Here is a 19,096-nt window from a genome sequence, read left to right as displayed (position 1 = left end):
AAGAAGAGGATGCAGCATGTGTCCAACATCTCCATCGCTGTCATGTACACCATGTACTTCCTAGCTGCTCTGTTTGGTTACCTGACCTTCTATGGTGAGGGTTAATTCTCTCTCTCTCTCTCTCTCTCTCTCTCTCTCTCTCTCTCTCTCTCTCTCTCTCTCTCTCTCTCTCTCTCTCTCTCTCTCTCTCTCTCTCTCTCTCTCTCTCTCTCTCTCTCTCTCTCTCTCTCTCTCTCTCTCTCTCTCTCTCTGTCTCCCTCGTTGTCTCTCTAGTATGCAAAACATCAATTAGTCTTTGATTGTGTTACTGGGGTTCCTGGTGAGAATGAGGGTATGGGAGGTTTAGCAGTGATAATGCAGCGCCCTCCAGTGGCCAAATCCCTCACAGCACCTTATCATGAAGTGCATGATGTAGCCCAGCTGATCATTTCCTTCTACCTGAATGCACCTACTAAGAACACCTCACGTAGGCCGATATGTTATCCTACATTCAGTTTGTACTAACTAGAGGTGGGGACGTTAGAAAACAAAGGATTTCCTGGACTCCAGGGATCCTATATTCGAGGGCGTTTGCGTACGTTGTGCCTGCGTTCACGTGCGTGTGTTTTGTGTATGTGTGTGCCCTCCTGCAGGCGAGGTTGAGGCTGAGCTGCTGCACACCTACAGCCGCATCGACCCGTACGACACGCTGATCCTGTGCGTCCGCGTGGCCGTGTTGGTCGCCGTAACGCTCACCGTCCCCATCGTACTGTTTCCTGTGAGTCGCCTTCTGCTGCTGGTCAAGGGTCACTACCAACACACACCATAGGGGGGGGGGCAAGAGGTCAAGGGTCACCTGCTGCACTAACAACACACAAAATGCAATTTATTATAGCACTCTAACCCACTCAATGTTGATATATACTCAGATAATACTCGGGGGAATACTCAGACGAATACTCAATGAACAGCAGAATGTACATTGTTATATCTTCCCCTGCGTAATTGTTGTGTGATATCAGATTAGTTCGCCCCTTCTCTCTTATATTGGAGACCAATTTCCGAGCACATCTTTTATCACAGTGAGGCATTATCGAGAATCACCCTACTGAGATATTAAAAAAGTCAGAGACTGAAGCTCAGGTCAGCCCTGTCTCTCCTGGTGACCCTGAGCCCGTCTCTCCCCTGCTGTCTCAGGTTCGGAGGGCCATTCAGCAGATGCTATTCCCCAACAAGACCTTCAACTGGCCGCGGCACGTTGCCATCGCCGTGGTCCTCCTCAGTCTCATCAACCTGCTGGTCATCTTCGCCCCCAACATCCTGGGCATCTTCGGCATCATCGGTAGGTCTGGCCGACTGTTCTAGGGTGTGGTCAGTTCTGCTATTGCGAGACTAGCCACATTGCATGTGGTAAAAACGGTTAGACAATTTGGCTAACGGTTCATTTAACGACATTATTAAAGCTAACATCCTGTTATTGCGTTGCTTCAAGGCCCATGAGGGATTCAGATCCGTTCGGGGGGAGGGATTTAAGCAGTCTCCTTGGACCAACACACAGCTTCAGTGAGGACGTGTTTCATTAGTCAGGGATCTGCTTACGTGTGTTTGCTTCCTTCTGCTCTCTGGCGTCAAGGTGCCACGTCCGCCCCGTGCCTAATCTTCATCTTCCCCGCGGTCTTCTACCTGAGGATCGTCCCTAACGAGGAGGAACCGCTGAGATCGCCCCCCAAAATCATGGTGAGCCTGAGGGGACCGATTACGCTGGCTGTTCACTACGACCGCCACCCTGGCTGTTCACTAGTAACGTCACACAAGCTGTTCACTAGAACATCACTCTCGCTGCTCACTAGTACGTCACTCACTCTGTCCACTAGTACCGTCACTCGCTGTTCAATAGTACCGCCACACTGGCTGTTCACTAGTACCATCAAACTGGCTATTCACTAGTACCGCCACACTGGCTATTCACAAGTACGTCACACTGGCTGTTCACTAGTACCGTCACACTGGCTGTTCACTAGTACCGTCACACTGGCTATTCACTAGTAACGCCACACTGGCTGTTCACTTGTACGTCACACTGGCTGTTCACTAGTACCGTCACACTGGCTGTTCACTAGTACCGTCACACTGGCTGTTCACTAGTACCGTCACACTGGCTATTCACTAGTACCGTCACACTGGCTGTTCACTAGTACCGTCACACTGGCTGTTCACTAGTACCGTCACACTGGCTGTTCACTAGTACCGCCACACTGGCTGTTCACTAGTACGTCACACTGGCTGTTCACTAGTACCGTCACACTGGCTGTTCACTAGTACCGTCACACTGGCTATTCACTAGTACCGCCACACTGGCTGTTCACTAGTACGTCACACTGGCTGTTCACTAGTACGTCACACTGGCTGTTCACTAGTACCGTCACACTGGCTGTTCACTAGTACCGTCACACTGGCTATTCACTAGTACCGCCACACTGGCTGTTCACTAGTACGTCACAATGGCTGTTCACTAGTACCGTCACACTGGCTATTCACTAGTACCGCCACACTGGCTGTTCACTAGTACCATCATACTGGCTGTTCACTAGTACGTCACACTGGCTGTTCACTAGTACCGTCACACTGGCTGTTCACTAGTACCGTCACACTGGCTGTTCACTAGTACCGTCACACTGGCTGTTCACTAGTACCGTCACACTGGCTGTTCACTAGTACCGTCACACTGGCTGTTCACTAGTACCGCCACACTGGCTGTTCACTAGTACCGTCACACTGGCTGTTCACTAGTACCGTCACACTGGCTATTCACTAGTACCGCCACACTGGCTGTTCACTAGTACCGTCACACTGGCTGTTCACTAGTACCGTCACACTGGCTATTCACTAGTACCGCCACACTGGCTGTTCACTAGTACCATCACACTGGCTATTCACTAGTACCGCCACACTGGCTGTTCACTAGTACCATCATACTGGCTGTTCACTAGTACCGCCACATTTGCTGTTCACTAGTATCATCACACTTGCTGCGCATTATTATGTAATATTCCGATTATGAGGATCATTAGAAGTCATGAACGACTGTTTGTTCCGTGCTCAGAATTGGTTCGGTAACCACATCGTAGGGGCAAGACACCGACGGCGCATCGCAGACGGACATTTGTTGCAGAAGTGTAATGGAGGCTTGGATGGAGGCGGGATCACTTAAGTGCCTGAGAGCTGAGGTTCAACTCCTCCTGGGCCTGCGGTCGGAGGTTCCTGAGGTTCCTGAGGGGCCAGAGGTTCCTAAAGGGTCCTGAGGTTCCTGAGGGGTCTGAGGTTCCTGAGGGGCCAGAGGTTCCTAAAGGGTCCTGAGGTTCCTGAGGGGTCTGAGGTTCCTGAGGTTCCTGAGGGGCCTGAGGTTCCTGAGGTTCCTTAAGGGTCCTGAGGTTCCTGAGGGAAGTTCCTGGTGTCTGCATGCAGGGACTGAGTGGTTCTTACTGTGTGGACCTGGTTCTCCCGTTTCCACAGCGATTGGGCTCATAGGAGGTTCATGAGAGCTGAACTCAAATGGGTCATTCTTTACTGAACTCCTTGTGGCCCTTTGATTGCGAATGTGTCACTGGGTCCTGATATCTGTCTGCTAGGCTGCCTGAAACACTGACTGACTCCCTCACCATCACTCATACACACCCCTCTTACACACTTATTGTATGTTGTACGTCCTGACGCTTAATGTACACACTTATTGTATGTTGTACATCCTGGCACTTAAGGTATGCTTTTATTGTATGTTATACGTCCTGGCTCTTAATGTACGCACTTATTTTATGTTGTACGTCCTTGCATTTGCAATAGTACTGAGCATGATGTAGCATCTTATCCTAGCTATCTATGTTTTATACGGGGAATGGGTTAACCAAACCAATCCTAACTGTACCGACAGTGACATATTGTTTCTCATTCTTCTGAAAAATGTACAAATGTAAATGTAAATCTATCTGTTTCTCCTAGGCGGCCATCTTCGCTGGAATCGGCTTCCTGTTCATGATAATGAGCCTGAGCTTCATCATCATCGACTGGACGTCTGGGAGCAGCAGCGCCAGCAGCGGCCACTAGGGTGCCCCTCCTCCTCCCAGGGTTTATATCAACGTAGTACTGTCTTGTGTTTTGGCCGTTTTTGTTCTCGGATCCTATTTGATGCGTATTGTTTGCCAGGCTAAGCTCTGGTCCCGGGTCTACAGAGCTGGGTTTGGTCTGTCCTTCAGCCAATCAGTGACCTTGTTGTGGTGGCAAATTCTTCTTCTTGGGAAATGGGTTGAATTTCTTCCTGTATGGGCCAAGAGCTTACAGGTAGCTGTTGATGTTTCGAGGCCAAGTCCAGTGAGAACATGTATATTTCTACATGTCTATGTGTTAGAAGTGGATAGAGATGTCTGTATGTCCCTGACCCACAGTGCTCCATGGTTGTCATGGCAGCCTGCAGCTGCCATTACGTGCTACCGCCGTTCCTACTATGAACTATTATCTGCAAAATATAGGACTCATCTATGTCAATATATGATGTTCACCTCCATGTTCGCTGTCTCCAGTGACAGCCGAAGAAATTATTTTGTAATCGACTTTTTTGTATTTATTATATCATCTCAGAGTAACTATGAGTTATTCAAGTAACAGCATCGTTTTTTATGTGCAGGTGAACATTGCATCAGAGTGAGAGAGCGAGAGAGTGAGTGAAAGGGTGAGTGAGAGGGGGAGAGAGAGAAAGCGTGAGAGAAAGAGAGCTAGAGAGTGAGAGAGAGAAAGCGCAAGAGAGAGAGCTAGAGTGAGTGAGAGAGAGATAGAAAGCCCAAGAGAGAGAGCTAGAGAGGGGGCGCGCGAGAGAGAGAGAGAGAGAGAGAGAGAGAGAGAGAGAGAGAGAGAGAGAGAGAGAGAGAGAGAGAGAGAGAGCGAGAGAGAGAGAGAGAGAGAGAGAGAGAGAGAGAGAGAGAGAGAGAGAGAGAGAGAGAGAGAATCACCATCAGTGTGTGCAAACAGGAAGTGAGTACCTGGGACTTTATTGTGTACACATTGTGCGTTCAGCTTTCCTAAACAACATTTATTTTTTGGTTGGAATTAAATGTCGACGACTCCACCACAAATATCCTCCCATTTAATTTGCCGCGCTTGTATTCGTTTTGATCAGGCCGTTGATATCGGTTGAGGAGGTCTGTTACTTTTGGTTTCATGTCCAGGTGACAATGTGATCAGAAAACCAACAGAACAGGGTTAGGTCTAGAGTTTACCTCCGGAGGGTTTAACAGATCCAAGGGTTTGCTCTAGCCTTTACCTCCAGGCGGATTAGAGGAACCAAGGGTTAGCTCTAGAGATGACCTCCAGAATGTTTAACAGAAGAGGGTTAGCTCTAGAGTTGACCTCCAGGGGGATTCTTCAGTCCCTGAATCAAAGCGGCTGATAGTCTTCTTTCTTTATTGGGGATTGTAGTAAAATAAAATGGAACCGTTTATGAAAATAGGAAAGTTTGCCTCTTACTGTTCTTTGCGAATAGACAGAGTCATCGAATGCGCTCTTTCTAAACTTTTGGCGAAAAAGTACAGTCTGAGATAACCAAAATATCTATAAATAAATGAGTTTATTTATAGATAAACTACAGGGTCACCCACTGGGCGGCCAGTGAGCAGCTTGGAGTCTGTAAATGTTTGCGGCCAAGACAAGCTGACCTGTTATACTAATATAGTGACACATATATAGTATAGTATAACACTATATAGTGATATAGGGATATACCAGGGTGGCTCTAACTGCAGATGATTAGTCATGTAGCACTTTCAACTAACAAGCACAACTTTACTCGATTTACAGCACTTATCCTTTGTCATGCAGATTAGCGCTGTAAAAGAATCCTATATTTGATAGATTCAATGGAAGGGAATGCCCCTTTCGTGTTACCGGTACTTAATGTTGAAATAACTACATGTGTGTCGACAAAATAAGCATTGTAATGAGAGGTATTATTAGGGTCTAAATTAGGTCTCGTGCTTTGCTTTTTTTGGGGGGGCCAGCACGTGATTTTAAAGAGTTCATCTTTTTTGGGGATCATCACGTGATACAGTTAGGGTTACGGTTAGGGTTATTGTGGTGGAAAGATGAAACGTGTCAAAATGTGTCGACTGGTTTGAACCTGTGGTACCTTTGTGTTTAACATGTATCGTCAGACTGGACCTCTGCTCGGACCAGACTATTTAATGGAAGTGTTTGGTCTGTCGTCATGAATAGTTGAATTGCTGAATAGGTGTTTACATGGTGAATGGTTGATTCCTGTTCAGATACTTTCAATTCGGTCCGATTTAATAATAAATCTGTCCAAAAAGTTAAAAATGTTAATTCAGAATGTTAAAAAAAGAGAAAACTTGCTGAGAGAATCAGTTGGATTATTGTTCCCCGTCTTTGGTTTGACCCGTCGGTATGCTTGTTGTCATGTTAACATATCTTGTAGTTGATTCGTTACTAACATGAACCTAGTGTCCCCTTGTTAATGTGTAATGATCCAAACGTAACGCAGCAGTAAGGGTAACACACGTTTGTGTCCAAACTGTTTTGAAGGTCCATGTTTGAACTGTCTCCTGACCAGCTCTGTGATGGTCTGTATGTTCCAGCGTAGAGAGGAACTGTTTCCAGACCAGCTCTGTTATGGTCTGTATGCTCCAGTAGAGAGGAGCTCTGTTCTGCATCAGCTGCTTCAGAATCAGATCATTGAATCATGACGGATCAGTAAAGCCCACGCACAGACGTTTCCCTAACATCTGATATGACCCCATTAAAAAGGAGTGTAAGGTGGATCCGTACAATGTTTTTCTCCTGGTTTCTACTGGTATCTGTTTCTCTATGGTGAAGGTATTTTACTATTTCAGGTCAGGTTTCCAGTTTTTATGGCACAAATAAAGAAAAGCAACACAACACGCCATCGGAGAAAGTGAGACAGTAGCTGGTGCAGAGGTACGAGCTGATGACGTCGTGGTTAGCCTTATATCTACTAATCCTATGTGATTTATTGAACTGTGTGTATCGTAAATGATTAAATCTAATAAAAAATACTTTTGATGTCAGCCAGCATTTATACATAATGTATATAAATGTAAACCCTTTATATTCTACAATCCTATCTAGTTTGTAAAATGTAAATAGCAGGTGCATTTCTGTCTGATTAAAAATTAAATGTAATTATTTTTAAAGTGCTCTATCGCCCTCCAAGTTATGTCTCTATTTTCTTGTATCTCGATGTATTTTAATACCTTGCTGGCAGTAATTGGACTGTAAGCAACATTGCAATAAAGATAATAAGATAACATTTCATGCTTCTTTTGATTAATATCAGTTTCCCCTTAGGTTCTACCACGGACCGCCTCCAGGGAGCGCTGTAGAGCTGGCTTTGATTCACATCATTGCTGCCTTTGATTTTTTTTAATGTTAGCTTTTGATTGTTGACCGTTTTATTTTGAGGATGGTAAAAAAAAAATGTAAGAATAAGTAGGCCTACACAATTATCTTAATATTTTTTTTATTTGGTAGTTCACACCTATCTCACATTGGATATCTAATTTCTTGCTTCAGCTTTTGTGATGCTATATCTTTAACCAAATGAACATGATACTATCCTGATCTAAAGGACTAAAACAAACTGAAACGAATAATGCAGGAAACCTAAATAATAGTACTACGTTTTACTGACGGTTTTATACACCCTGGCCTACATTTCCCATGATGCACTCTGAGTGGGCGTTGCCTAGCGGGAGGCGCGCGTCGCGGTCTCCTATGCTCGTACTGGAGAACTTCGCGGGTGTGGCTTCAAACCATCAACCTCGACCAGGGGACGGAACGCATAACGGAGAACCTCAATCAGGGGACGGAGCACATAACGGAGAGGAGAACCACCAGGATAACCACCGTCAGCCTCCTGGCACCGGAGCCCCAACCCTCGGTCTCACAGCTTGACTAATTTAGAGAGAACTTCAGGGTCATTTCGTGAGAACTTCGTGCCCGTTTTCGTGCGGACCTGCGCAGACGGCGGCATCAGGAGATCGTCACGCTTCAAGCATCAAGCTTCTTAAAGTTCCGCAAAGTTGTTTGGTTTCCTGACGTGAAGAAGAGCATCCCTGATGTCTACTGACGGAACATGAGTTAAACCTAACCTTAAAGTCTTAAAGCTAAACCGACTTAAAGCTATATCAACTAAAAAAATCACTGCGTTGTTTACCACTGTTCTCCTTTGGTACCAACATCTGCCTCCACAGCTTCAACCACCAGAGAAGTAAGTTATTCAGCTCCAGTTGTAGCAGTGAGGACGAAGCCTTTCTGAGTGAAGTTAAGGTTAGGGTTAAGGGCTAGGGTTAAGGGTTAAGGTTAAGATAATTTCCTGTGGAGCGGTCCAACCAGCAGCAGTCCTGAAGCGCGCGCTAGGAACCATGGGTTGCACCGTCAGCCAGGAGGACAAGGCGGCAGCCGAAAGGTCCAAGATGATCGACAAGAACCTCCGGGAGGATGGCGAGAAGGCGGCCCGGGAGGTGAAGCTGCTTCTGCTGGGTAAGTGCTGGCTCCGTGGCTCATCTGGGAGCATCTGGGAAACCAACCATGAGCAAGAGTTCTATGGGTTATAGTTGATTTCGATAAGGGTTAGTTGTTAGATTCACCACATACTGCTAGTTGCTTAAGTAACCTACGGGCATACCAAGTGTACACCCCTAGGGTCAGGGTTAACCTGTTACTCTAGTGAGGCAGACTGGGTTAACCTGGTTACCCTAGTAAGGCATACTGGGTTAACCTGGTTACCCTAGTGAGGCATACTGGGTTAACCTGGTTACCAAGTGAGGCATACTGGGTTAACCTGTTAGTAACCCTAGTGAGGCAGACTTGGTTAACCTGTTACCCTAGTGAGGCTTACTGGTTCGGGGTTAACCTGGTTACCTTAGTGAGGCAGACTGGGTCAGAATTAACCTGTTACCTTAGTGAGGTAGACTGGGTCAGGGTTAACCTGGTTACCTTAGTGAGGCGGACTGGGTTAAACTGTTAGCCTAGTGGAGCAGACTGGGTTAACCTGTTACCCTAGTGAGGCAGACTGGCTTAACCTGGTTGCCCTAATAGTGACACAGGCTGGGTCAGGGTTAACCTGGTTACCCTAATGAGGCAGACTTGCAGAGGGTTAAGCTGTTACCCTGAACCTTGTGAAACAGAACGGGTAAGGGTTAACCTTGTATCCCTAACCCTTACAAAAGGATAAACCGTCCCTTTTATTGAACTTTCCATTATTTTATTTGCAAATTTACATCACCTGATGTTATCAAAAAGGGTGCCGGGCATTCGCAAATAATTGATTTGAATTACGAGATCTTGGTTAGGTGCAAAGAGCAAAGGTCAAGCTTCACCCATGAAGGCGTTCTGTCCCTCACAGTGGACTTTGCTTTGTTTCCCCAGACTCAATAGTTTGTTTTCAGACTGTCTGTTACAGTGTAATAGAGGACTGACTCGGTCGGTGCTTAACTATCACTTGTAAACGCAGAGGGACCACTTACTGATAGTGATTTATTGTGGTACTTGACTTTTGTTAATAACTTTAAATGGACATTTTGTCCAACATAAAATACACCTACACACACGCACACATACTTATAAATATAAACATAAATATTATAATGGAGTCCTCCACAAAGATATGGAGTCATGTACATTTACTATTGAGCAGCCTCACCCTTTTATGTCGCTGTTTTTAAGAAAGCTATTTTGGACCTCCTTTTAAGGATTCCAGTGGTGACCTCAAATGTTGAAATGGGCTTGCTCTGTTTACAGTCAACCTCGGCTTGCCCGCCACAGCTCAACTTATTCTCTTACTTTTCACTTTTCCTTTCCTCCCTGTTTGAAGGAGATAAACATTCGGGCATGCCTTGTTCCCTCGCGTCTTTGATGCATGTGTGCGGAAGTTGTGCTCCTGGTTCAAAGACTAATTATATGCTCTATCGTTTTTTGGTGTGTGTGTGTGTGTGTGTGTGTGTGTGTGTGTGTGTGTGTGTGTGTGTGTGTGTGTGTGTGTGTGTGTGTGTGTGTGTGTGTGTGTGTGTGTGTGTGTGTGTGGGTGTTCTCTCGGTGACGTCTGAATATAAGCTCAATTTACTGAAGTTTCCTAGAAATGTGTGGTGATTTCATAATGTAAGCTGAATCACCTGCGAATCTCAGTGTTCTTATCTTCGGTGCCTTTTTGAAGAACAGAAGTATGGAGATCCTGCCCTTCAAATGAAGCTAATCTGCTTTTTCTGACAACTTCGACAATTTGTAGGGAGAAAGCTGTATTTACTGCTCACTGATTGGGACATATTACTTAATTTCTGCTACTGCACAAGAGGAACGCTCTCAAATAATGGTTTTACTCAAACTCATTCCAGCTCCTGTTCCATGGTAAAATGACGTATGTTTGGACGAGATGTATACCCTGCATCTTGAAGATAAAAGCAGCCTCTCTTGCTGAATCCAGAGCTTAGTGCCTTGGGTTTCGTCAGAGAGCGACACGGTCCTGGAAGTGTTACATCACGCCTCATCTGAGACTTCCTCTCACATCTCACGTCTGCTGCCGTGGAAACGACCCCCCCCCACCCCCCACCCCTTCCCACACTTCATCACAAAAACGGCAACGCCATCATGTCAGATGCAGGGAATTAATAAGCATTTATCCTCGCAGAGCGATGGTCCCTCAGTACCATCAACTCATGGAGGCTCACAGCCTCCTGGTCTCTGAGCCTCGGAGAGGAGCAACCTCCTGGTCTCTGAGGCGCTCTGTGGCCACCCAGACTCCTAGCCACTGCTCAGCGTCTGGCTACCTGGCATCCGAGTCCCTCACACCTCTGCCCTCTGAAGCCCAGGGCCAGGCCAGAGTACAGTCCAGGACCCAACAGCAAGGGTCTGGCCCTCCATCAGGGTTAGGGTTAGCGTTAGGCTAAGCATAAGAGTTAGTGGGCCTTCAGCAGCTGTATAGAGAACAAGGCCTCGTTTTGCTCAATCACACGCATGGTCTATCTCTCACGTTGTCAATACAAATATGCTGTAGACACATTTGCCTTCAGGCCCAAATAACAGAAAACATGAGCGTGCTGTGTGGTTATGTAAATAATTCTGTTTGGATAAGAAATCATGCTCCCTGCGGGGCCAGCTGACTGCAGGACATGCACTCATGCTATTCTCAATATGTCAAGGTTGTTATTTTCTTTCTATTAAATGAATCTTCAGTTGGGTAGCATGTGAGATGTGTTGGTAATGTGGTGAGCAGAGTGGGTCGTCATGTTGGAGGGGTTTAGTGGAGCAACAGGAATACGAGTCAAACCACTGCTGACAGAGGCAGAGAGATCTGGTACACAATATGATGTAGAAGAACCCAGTGTCTTACATCTCGTCTGGTAAGTGGAGGACTTCCTGGCTGCTGACAGAAGGTATTCCAGGGCAAGGCTTGCCATGTGGTCACCACCACAGACAGACAGATGTAGCAATGCCTTTGTGGTGTACTGCCAGCCTGCAGCTGTTTGGTGGTAGTAGTTGGTGGCATCAAATCGTTGACATGAGAGTAGGCAGGGTGCCATCACACTAGATGAGTTCCGTTAAGAGGGGCTGAAAGAGGTTCTGCTACATTGCCAGTCTAGGTGTGTGTAAAGCATTCTGGATGGAGATTATAAAGTGAAGACTGCTTCTGCAAAAATCGCTATCTTATGTTGAAATTACATTTCTCAAATCCCACTAACTGACCGGTGGCGCGTGAAGCATGCTAGATGTGCTTTCTCTTCCTCTTCTGCTGATGTGTGAGTGGTCTATGCCATGTCTCTGTGGTGTGAGAGTGTTGCAACTGAACTCGTTAGTAGCCAGTAGTTACTAACTACTAGTGTTAGTAACTAGTAGTTACTAACGGTTTGCAATGGAAGGCTAAACCCCATCTTCACGAGGTAGTCGACATGGTGTCTACCGTGTATACCCAGTCCCAGGGTCTGCTAGGGCGGCTTCACTGAGCAGTATGACCCTGCTACGTCGTCATGAGATGCGCTCTCTTGAGCAGTCTTACCCCGCTGACCTGCTCTGGATAATGTCGAGGATTCAGTCCTATTCGTTCCTCCAGAATGTAATTGTTTGTACTACTAGATGGACGTGTGCCAAGATCTCCAGCTGTGAAGTCAGATTAACTCTTTGAACTATTACACAAACAAGAGGAATGGAGATTGATAGAGGGAGACACAGTAGCAGTCTATTCTGGTTCAGATGAATCATTTTACCAGCAGGATTGACTGGTCTTTACAGTATTTAAGTCTAAAGAAACACATTTTACAACCGTTTATTTAAAGTTACAGGTCCACCTTATAGTCTTGGATATTGTTTATATACGGTCTATGTTAAAGGAGATGTCCGGTGTAAAATGGATCTGGGATATGTTTAGTATGATAACGAGTTGGAATGTTCGTTTGGGAGCGAAAAAGCGCATAGCGACACATTCTCAGGTTGGCTGTTTTTAGCCGCTTCTACCAAAACGCTATACACTTGGAACGATTTCCTTTGGTAAAAACTAAATCGCTATTTTAAACCACTTAAAAGGCTAGAAGTAGCCCGACACTTCTTTGATAGTATAATAAGGGTCTTAACATATAAAACGAGGCATTGATAACTTTGTAAGTGTACAGATTGTTTATTAAAAAGGACATTTTATACACACAATACCATCAGTAGTTCACCCGTCGACGCCATCTTGTTTTTAAGACTCGATAAGTAGATTGGCGAACACAGAGCTTGCGTGTTGTTGACGGATGTCACAGTCTCTATGTTCGTCAATCTAACTCGATATCATACCAAACATATCCCAAATCCATTTACAGTTGAACCTGGTCAGTTGAACCTGGTTTATATACCGACTCTAATAGATTGATGTAACCAGTATTATATACAGTCTATGTTAGGTCGGTTTAACCTGTATTATATACAGCCTATGTTAGGTTGGTTTAACCTGTATTATATATAATCTATGTTAGGTCGGTGCGAGGGGTGACGTTGCGAGGAGTGACGTTGCGAGGGGTGACGTTGCAAGGGGTGACAGTGCGAGGGGTGACGGTGCGAGGGAAGGCTGTGTGACGGTTTACACTGTGGTCAGTGTTGCTGAATAGCCACAAAGTGTCTCTCTTATTATAGCCTGTGGCTGACTTCTTGAGGCTGTTTGGTGTGATTACACTCGGCTGATTATACACAGATACTCAGACTCGGAGCGACCGGTAAACAAGCTGCGCCGCTCAAGGACACCGTCCCAGACCGCACCCCGTCGTCCCTGTCAGGCCGGGACCGCAGCTTGCATTGAACTAGATTGTAGGTTCGGTCCACAGGACTTGTACAGAGAAGGAATTCTATAGAACCATCTTTTATCTAGTTTGACGGAATATTTTTCCATTGATAATTTGTCATTATAATAATACATTATATTCTTGTAATTTAGCATGAGCGTCCATGTGTTTCCGACTCGGTAGCTCAAACGCACGTAGGTCGGAGGTGACGGGTTTCCCACCTCACCCGTTAACGAACGCAGCATACCAACGTAGTGTTTGTGATATTCTCTGTGTAGTGGAGGAGTCACGTGAAAGTAATGAATCATCGCATTGACTTTCGTACTCGCTGATACCCGATACTGCATTTTAGGCAGTATTGGAGGCATTTCCAATACTGGTATCGGATTCGGAACAACTCTACTGCAGACTGCATGTCTGGGTGTTGGTCTGAGGCTCTGGTAACCAATGCACTTCTGGTTCTCTTTCTTTCTGGCTCTAGTCACCAGGCCCTGAGCCTGTATGAGCTGGCTCTAGACACCGCCACTGAGCCTGTATGAGCTGGCTCTAGACACCCTAAGCCTTTATGAGCTGGCTCGAGACACCAGCCCCTGAGCCTGTATGAGCAGGCTCTAGACACCCTGAGCCTGTATGAGCTGGCTCTAGACACCATGAGCCTGTATGAGCTGGCTCTAGACACCAGGCCCTGAGCCTGTATGAGCTGGCTCTAGACACCAGGCCCTGAGCCTGTATGAGCTGGCTCTAGACACCAGGCCCTGAGCCTGTATGAGCAGGCTCTAGACACCCTGAGCCTGTATGAGCTGGCTCTAGACACCAGGCCCTGAGCCTGTATGAGCAGGCTCTAGACACCCTGAGCCTGTATGAGCTGGCTCTAGACACCAGGCCCTGAGCCTGTATGAGCAGGCTCTAGACACCAGGCCCTGAGCCTGTATGAGCTGGCTCTAGACACCAGGCCCTGAGCCTGTATGAGCAGGCTCTAGACACCAGGCCCTGAGCTGGCTCTGAGCGGTTGAGTCATTGCTGAACCGTAAGTGGTGTCTGTGTGGGAGGAGTACAGCACATCAGAGCGCATCGCTCTCCAGCAGGCAGCCAATGAAAGCGATCAGTGAGATGGAACACAAATTGCACAAATTGTGCTTCACACTATTCCATTTTCCTCCACACTGTACCTCGTCGAGAGGAACCCTCGCAGCCTCAGCGTGGACGATATCCGCACGCTGACTAACCTCCTCCGTCGCTACGGAGTCCATCAGTTCACCTAGAACATCAACATGAAGCCTCTCTTCCTCTGATTGTGTACGTTTCGTGCTACTGGAGGGGGGCTTCTCTCCATCATCGCCTCCATGTCAATAAACACACACTGTACAGCATCCCAGCCCCCCCTCTCTTCCTTCCTTGCTCTCTTCCATCACAGGAAATGAGCTCAGTCCACTTCCCCCGTCTCAGGGGGTCATGGGCCCCATCAGAGGAGGTCGTGGTCCTCTGGGCGGGGGGTTTGTGTATAATATACTACTAACGTCTTTGTATAATATACTACTAATATCATGTCTGTGTGTAATATAGTACCAATGTCTTTGTATAATTCCATACTATCGTCTGTGTATAATATACTATTGTCAGTGTATAATATACTACTAATGTCTGTGTATAATATACTAGGGGTGGGAAATTAATCGAATTTCGATCAAGATTATTATTTTTTTTCTTTATTTTTTTTTTATTAAATGTTTTATAGAAAGTGCCGAACAGCTGGAATCATATCTGTACATTATTTTAGATTTGAACATTTTCTTTTTGACAATTTTTTGTATTTTTCCAAGTTACAAAGTGTTTTTGGGAGAGACATGCTGAATAAATACATCATGTTTTCAAGCTCAAAAATAATCAGTTGAATAATCGTGATTTCAATATTGACCAAAATAATTGTCCATAATCGAGCAGCCCTATAATATTCTGCTAATATAACGTCTGTTTAGAATATAATACTAACGTCTTTGTATAATATACTACTGTCTGTGTATAATATACTACAAATGTCTGTGTATTGTATACTACTAATATAACGTCTGTGTGTATAATATACTACTGGCCGGAGTGTCCGTGTATAATATACTACTAAATGTTGTAATGTACTAATAAAGTAGTATATGATGGTCTCATTGGTAAAAGCGTTTGGTGTGGTGGTTCTCCTCAGACTCTGAGCTGTTCTGTTTTGAGGTCTGCTCATTCATCGTTTTCAGGCATGGAGTTTGCTGATGGAATTGTTGCATTTCCTGTTTTAGCCCTCAGCCACCCACCCCCCCTTCCTCCCTGCTACTTCCTCTTTCAGAGGCTGCAGTCTGAAACAGAAGTAGAGGCTAATCCTTTGTTCTGTGTGGAGGAAGCCCGCCCATCCTGTCTGTCCACCAGGACGGAGGACTTAACACCAGACCTGGAGCCCTCACAGCCCCCTACCTCTAAGGGTTACCGTAGAACCCCCTCACAGCCCGCTACCTCTGAGGTAGACCACGCTCCCACTGCCCACTACCTCTGAGGGTTAACCGTAGAACACCAGGACTGAGGACTTAACATCAGACCTGTCGCCGGGAGCCCCCACAGCCACTGCCTCTGAGATAGACCAGTAGAAAACCAGGTCTGGACTCCTTTTACCTCTGAGGTTGTTGAACACATACCACTCACCAGGGCTGGACTCAGCAGGGCTGGACTCTTGGCCCCCTGCATGGTTGATCGTTTCATGTCAGCCTATACGAGGTCTGCCCCCAACCCCCCCCCCCTCCCGTCAACATGTTTGGTTTAATTATTGACCGGAGGTTAGATAGAGCCGTGCACACCCCTTTATGACAGGTGTATCTCCACGGTAATACCAGGGAGGGACGCAGCACAACACCATGCTGGTCACATAGTGCCACACACCCTCCACTCGGCCAATAGGAGCTTGTTGTCTCCTTACGGCAGCTGCAATTACCTGGGAGGATAAACCCCCTAGTTCATCTTTGTTATAAGCCCTCTCATTGGCTGTTCCAGTCAAAGGCCTCTCATTGGCCGTTGCAGTCATAAGGCCTCTCATTGGCTGTTGCAGTCATAAGACCTCATTGGCTTTTGTTGTCATTAGGCGCGTTTCAGATCAAGCATGCGTTGCGTTGCCTCGCAAAACATAATGCATTCTGGGATAAAAATGTCAGAAATTCTTCCCTATGCGACAGTTGACATGGCTTTAAAAACTTGGGGGAGCTCCATGGTAGTTCCCCCCATCTGCTTTTGGTCTCAAATAAATGCGGACATAAGAGATTCCCCTCAACATATCAAAACGTTGCCCTAGTTGGTTGGAATTACCACGTGGAATTTCCCACGAGAGAAATGACATAACTCGCTTTCAAAGAGGCGTGCCCTCCCAAACTATTCTTATGAAAAATAGACGACTTTGTGAACTTTCACTTCATCACTCATCATGTTAATATTGTATGAGGGGAAAGGGGCTTCAGACTGTTTTCAATTAAACTACAGTTGGCGAACCGAATCACTTGGCTGAGGAAAGTCGACCTCCATTGTGATTACTTATTTATCTAAACACCGCCCTGGAGTGCAGTTGGCATTAGTGTCGTGGGTTAGAAGCCCCGCTAAAAGAGCATAGGGGTGATGAAGAAAGCACGCGCAACTGGGTGGGCCATCTTCTTTGTTCAAACTACGAGAAGTGCACCTGTGTCCGACTGGACTTGTTAGGAACTTGGCGTGTTTCTGACTAGTTCCGGCGGGTCTTCTCAAGTTCCGTGCATGCATGCACTCAAATGCAGGCGATCTGAAACGCCCCCCTCAATGGCTATTGTTCTCATTTTGTGTATTTTCTTTTTGTGCATATTATTATTTTATTTTTTTACAGTTGATACATTCTTGATGGTCTTAATAAAATGGTATTTATAATAAAAGCTACACAACAGTATTATAGGTCTTTGCGTTAAACACATTTACAAATGAACCTGGTATGAAAAGGGCTTAACCAAGAGATCTTATCCGTGGTGAGAATGGTTGAATCAGAGTGGCACATTTTCTTGGGCCATGGAATGTTAAATTAGATTCCTCTTGCCAACACAGAGGGCTGTTAAAGTAAAGGGCTGATTTATGAATCCCTCCCTCCATGTTCTGAAGTCCAAAGCCTGTCTCCAGCCTGTCCTCACGCCGGGGGGGCTGTTGCAATGGGTTTAACAATAGAAAACACTGTAGACGTGTGTTTGTGTGGCTGCGCGCAGGGACCTCTTATTGTTAGAAAACTGTTTTATCAAGATCTTTCATTATCTTCTTTGGCTTGTGGGACCTAGTTTGGCTCATTTCCACCTCCACCATTGTGTCACCGTGTGTCAATACCCCCGCCTCCCACCCACCTCCCAGCACAGAGGGAGTGAGATATTTAATGTTTGCTGGGCTTTACTCAGTAGCTCTGCTGGCAGTAGTGCAAAGGTTGTGTGTGGTGGATATTCCAGAGCCCGGTGTGGCCCTTTAGTGTTCGCCAGACGCCAGGGCTTTAGCTCGCTCGAGGAGAACAGGGAACCAGAATCATTCCCCTGAGGCATGTGGGGAACCTTTTGGGACTCATGGGTACGGAGTAGGTCACCTGGTGTTGAGTGGTAGAGGTCAGCGAGGTCATACTGAGGGCTTCAGGCTGGAGCTTGTTGACAGGTACGCTGCCTCTAGGGACCGCTGTCCCCCACCCACCCGGCCCCTAGAGGCTGCCTCTAGGGACCGCTGTCCGCCACCCACCCTAACCCCTAGAGGCAGCATCTAGGCGCCGCTGTCCCCCACCCACCCGGCCCCTAGAGGCAACGTCTAGGGACCGCAGTCCCCCACCCACCCAGTCCCCCAGCCCCCCAGCCCCCCAGCCCAGCCAGGCTGTGGTGGTGTTCTTCCCCGCACAAAAACACCAGCCCCCCCAAAGCTGATCACATGACTGCGTTCCTTTTGAAACCAAGCTTTAAAACGGGAGGGAGGGAGGGAGGGAGGTGGAAGACACAGAAGAAGGGGCATGGGTGAGCAGGCTAGAAGACTGCTGTGGCAGAATAGGAACAGTGCGTGCAGAGGGAGGGAGGGTGGTGTTTGGGTGGAGCTGGACGGAGCAGGGTGCAGCTCTGAGGGAGAGGCTTCACTGAGGGCTTTATTGTGATTTGTAATTATGTGGTTTTCTTCAGTGGGGCCTCCGTTAGGGCCCTGCCACACTGGGTCCTATTTAGAGGAGGAACAGAGGGGAGGAGGGGGAGGAGGAGGAGGGCGGGGAGAAGGAGCAGGAGGACAGAGGGAGGGTCACTCTTAACAGTTTCAGCAAAAGGAATTGCACCATGGCTTTATTTTCTCCTGATGCTGCCCACCACGACCTCACTCAGTCAAAGCATCGGCCAGTTCTTCACTTCTTCAACAACCCTGCGTTTTCTCCTGGTGCTGCCCACCACCAGTTATTCTCTGCTTAAATTACTCTGTGTCCCTTCGGCTTGGTTTTTAAATAAGGAGTTTCTACGAGTCAAAGAAGACCTACACAATGTGTCATGGGTGACCTAATTATTCAAATATCATGATAAGCAGCCTTGTACGTTGTGCGAGGCAGGGAGGTAAACAAGTTTGGGGACAACAGATACAAAAGCATCAATCCTCTACTTTCTGATGGTGGAATCATTATTTCATTCCTTGAATGTGTCAACCTTCAAGGAAAATCGAGATAATGAAGACAGATTTCCCAGGCACGTTGGGAAGCCTGCTGCAGTCGACCAGGCGTCCCTGATAAGTGAAACCGTCTGTCATCATCACAT

General features: G+C 46.6%; 2 protein-coding genes across 2 annotated transcripts in view; both read left to right on the top strand.

The window, feature by feature from the left end:
• Positions 1–7,062, top strand: part of LOC115557667 (sodium-coupled neutral amino acid transporter 3) — a 29,056-nt gene extending 21,994 nt beyond the window's left edge. Inside the window, exons 12-16 of the mRNA XM_030375660.1 lie at positions 1–94; positions 633–757; positions 1,177–1,321; positions 1,613–1,716; positions 3,976–7,062. The exon at positions 1–94 is cut by the window's left edge and continues 7 nt beyond it. Of these exons, the coding sequence (XP_030231520.1) occupies positions 1–94; positions 633–757; positions 1,177–1,321; positions 1,613–1,716; positions 3,976–4,080 (573 nt within the window). The 3' untranslated portion in view covers positions 4,081–7,062. The remainder of the gene's footprint in view (positions 95–632; positions 758–1,176; positions 1,322–1,612; positions 1,717–3,975) is intronic.
• Positions 7,063–7,790: 728 nt separating this feature from the next.
• LOC115556708 (guanine nucleotide-binding protein G(i) subunit alpha-2) overlaps positions 7,791–19,096 on the top strand; it is a 35,968-nt gene continuing 24,662 nt past the window's right edge. The window contains exon 1 of the mRNA XM_030373944.1: positions 7,791–8,541. Within this exon, the coding sequence (XP_030229804.1) occupies positions 8,424–8,541 (118 nt within the window). The 5' untranslated portion in view covers positions 7,791–8,423. The remainder of the gene's footprint in view (positions 8,542–19,096) is intronic.

Source organism: Gadus morhua, chromosome 13, assembly GCF_902167405.1.
Source record: "Gadus morhua chromosome 13, gadMor3.0, whole genome shotgun sequence".
Classification (NCBI taxonomy): Eukaryota; Metazoa; Chordata; class Actinopteri; order Gadiformes; family Gadidae; genus Gadus; species Gadus morhua.
Note: the sequence above shows the minus strand (reverse complement) of the source record. Positions and strands in the feature narration are given on the sequence as shown.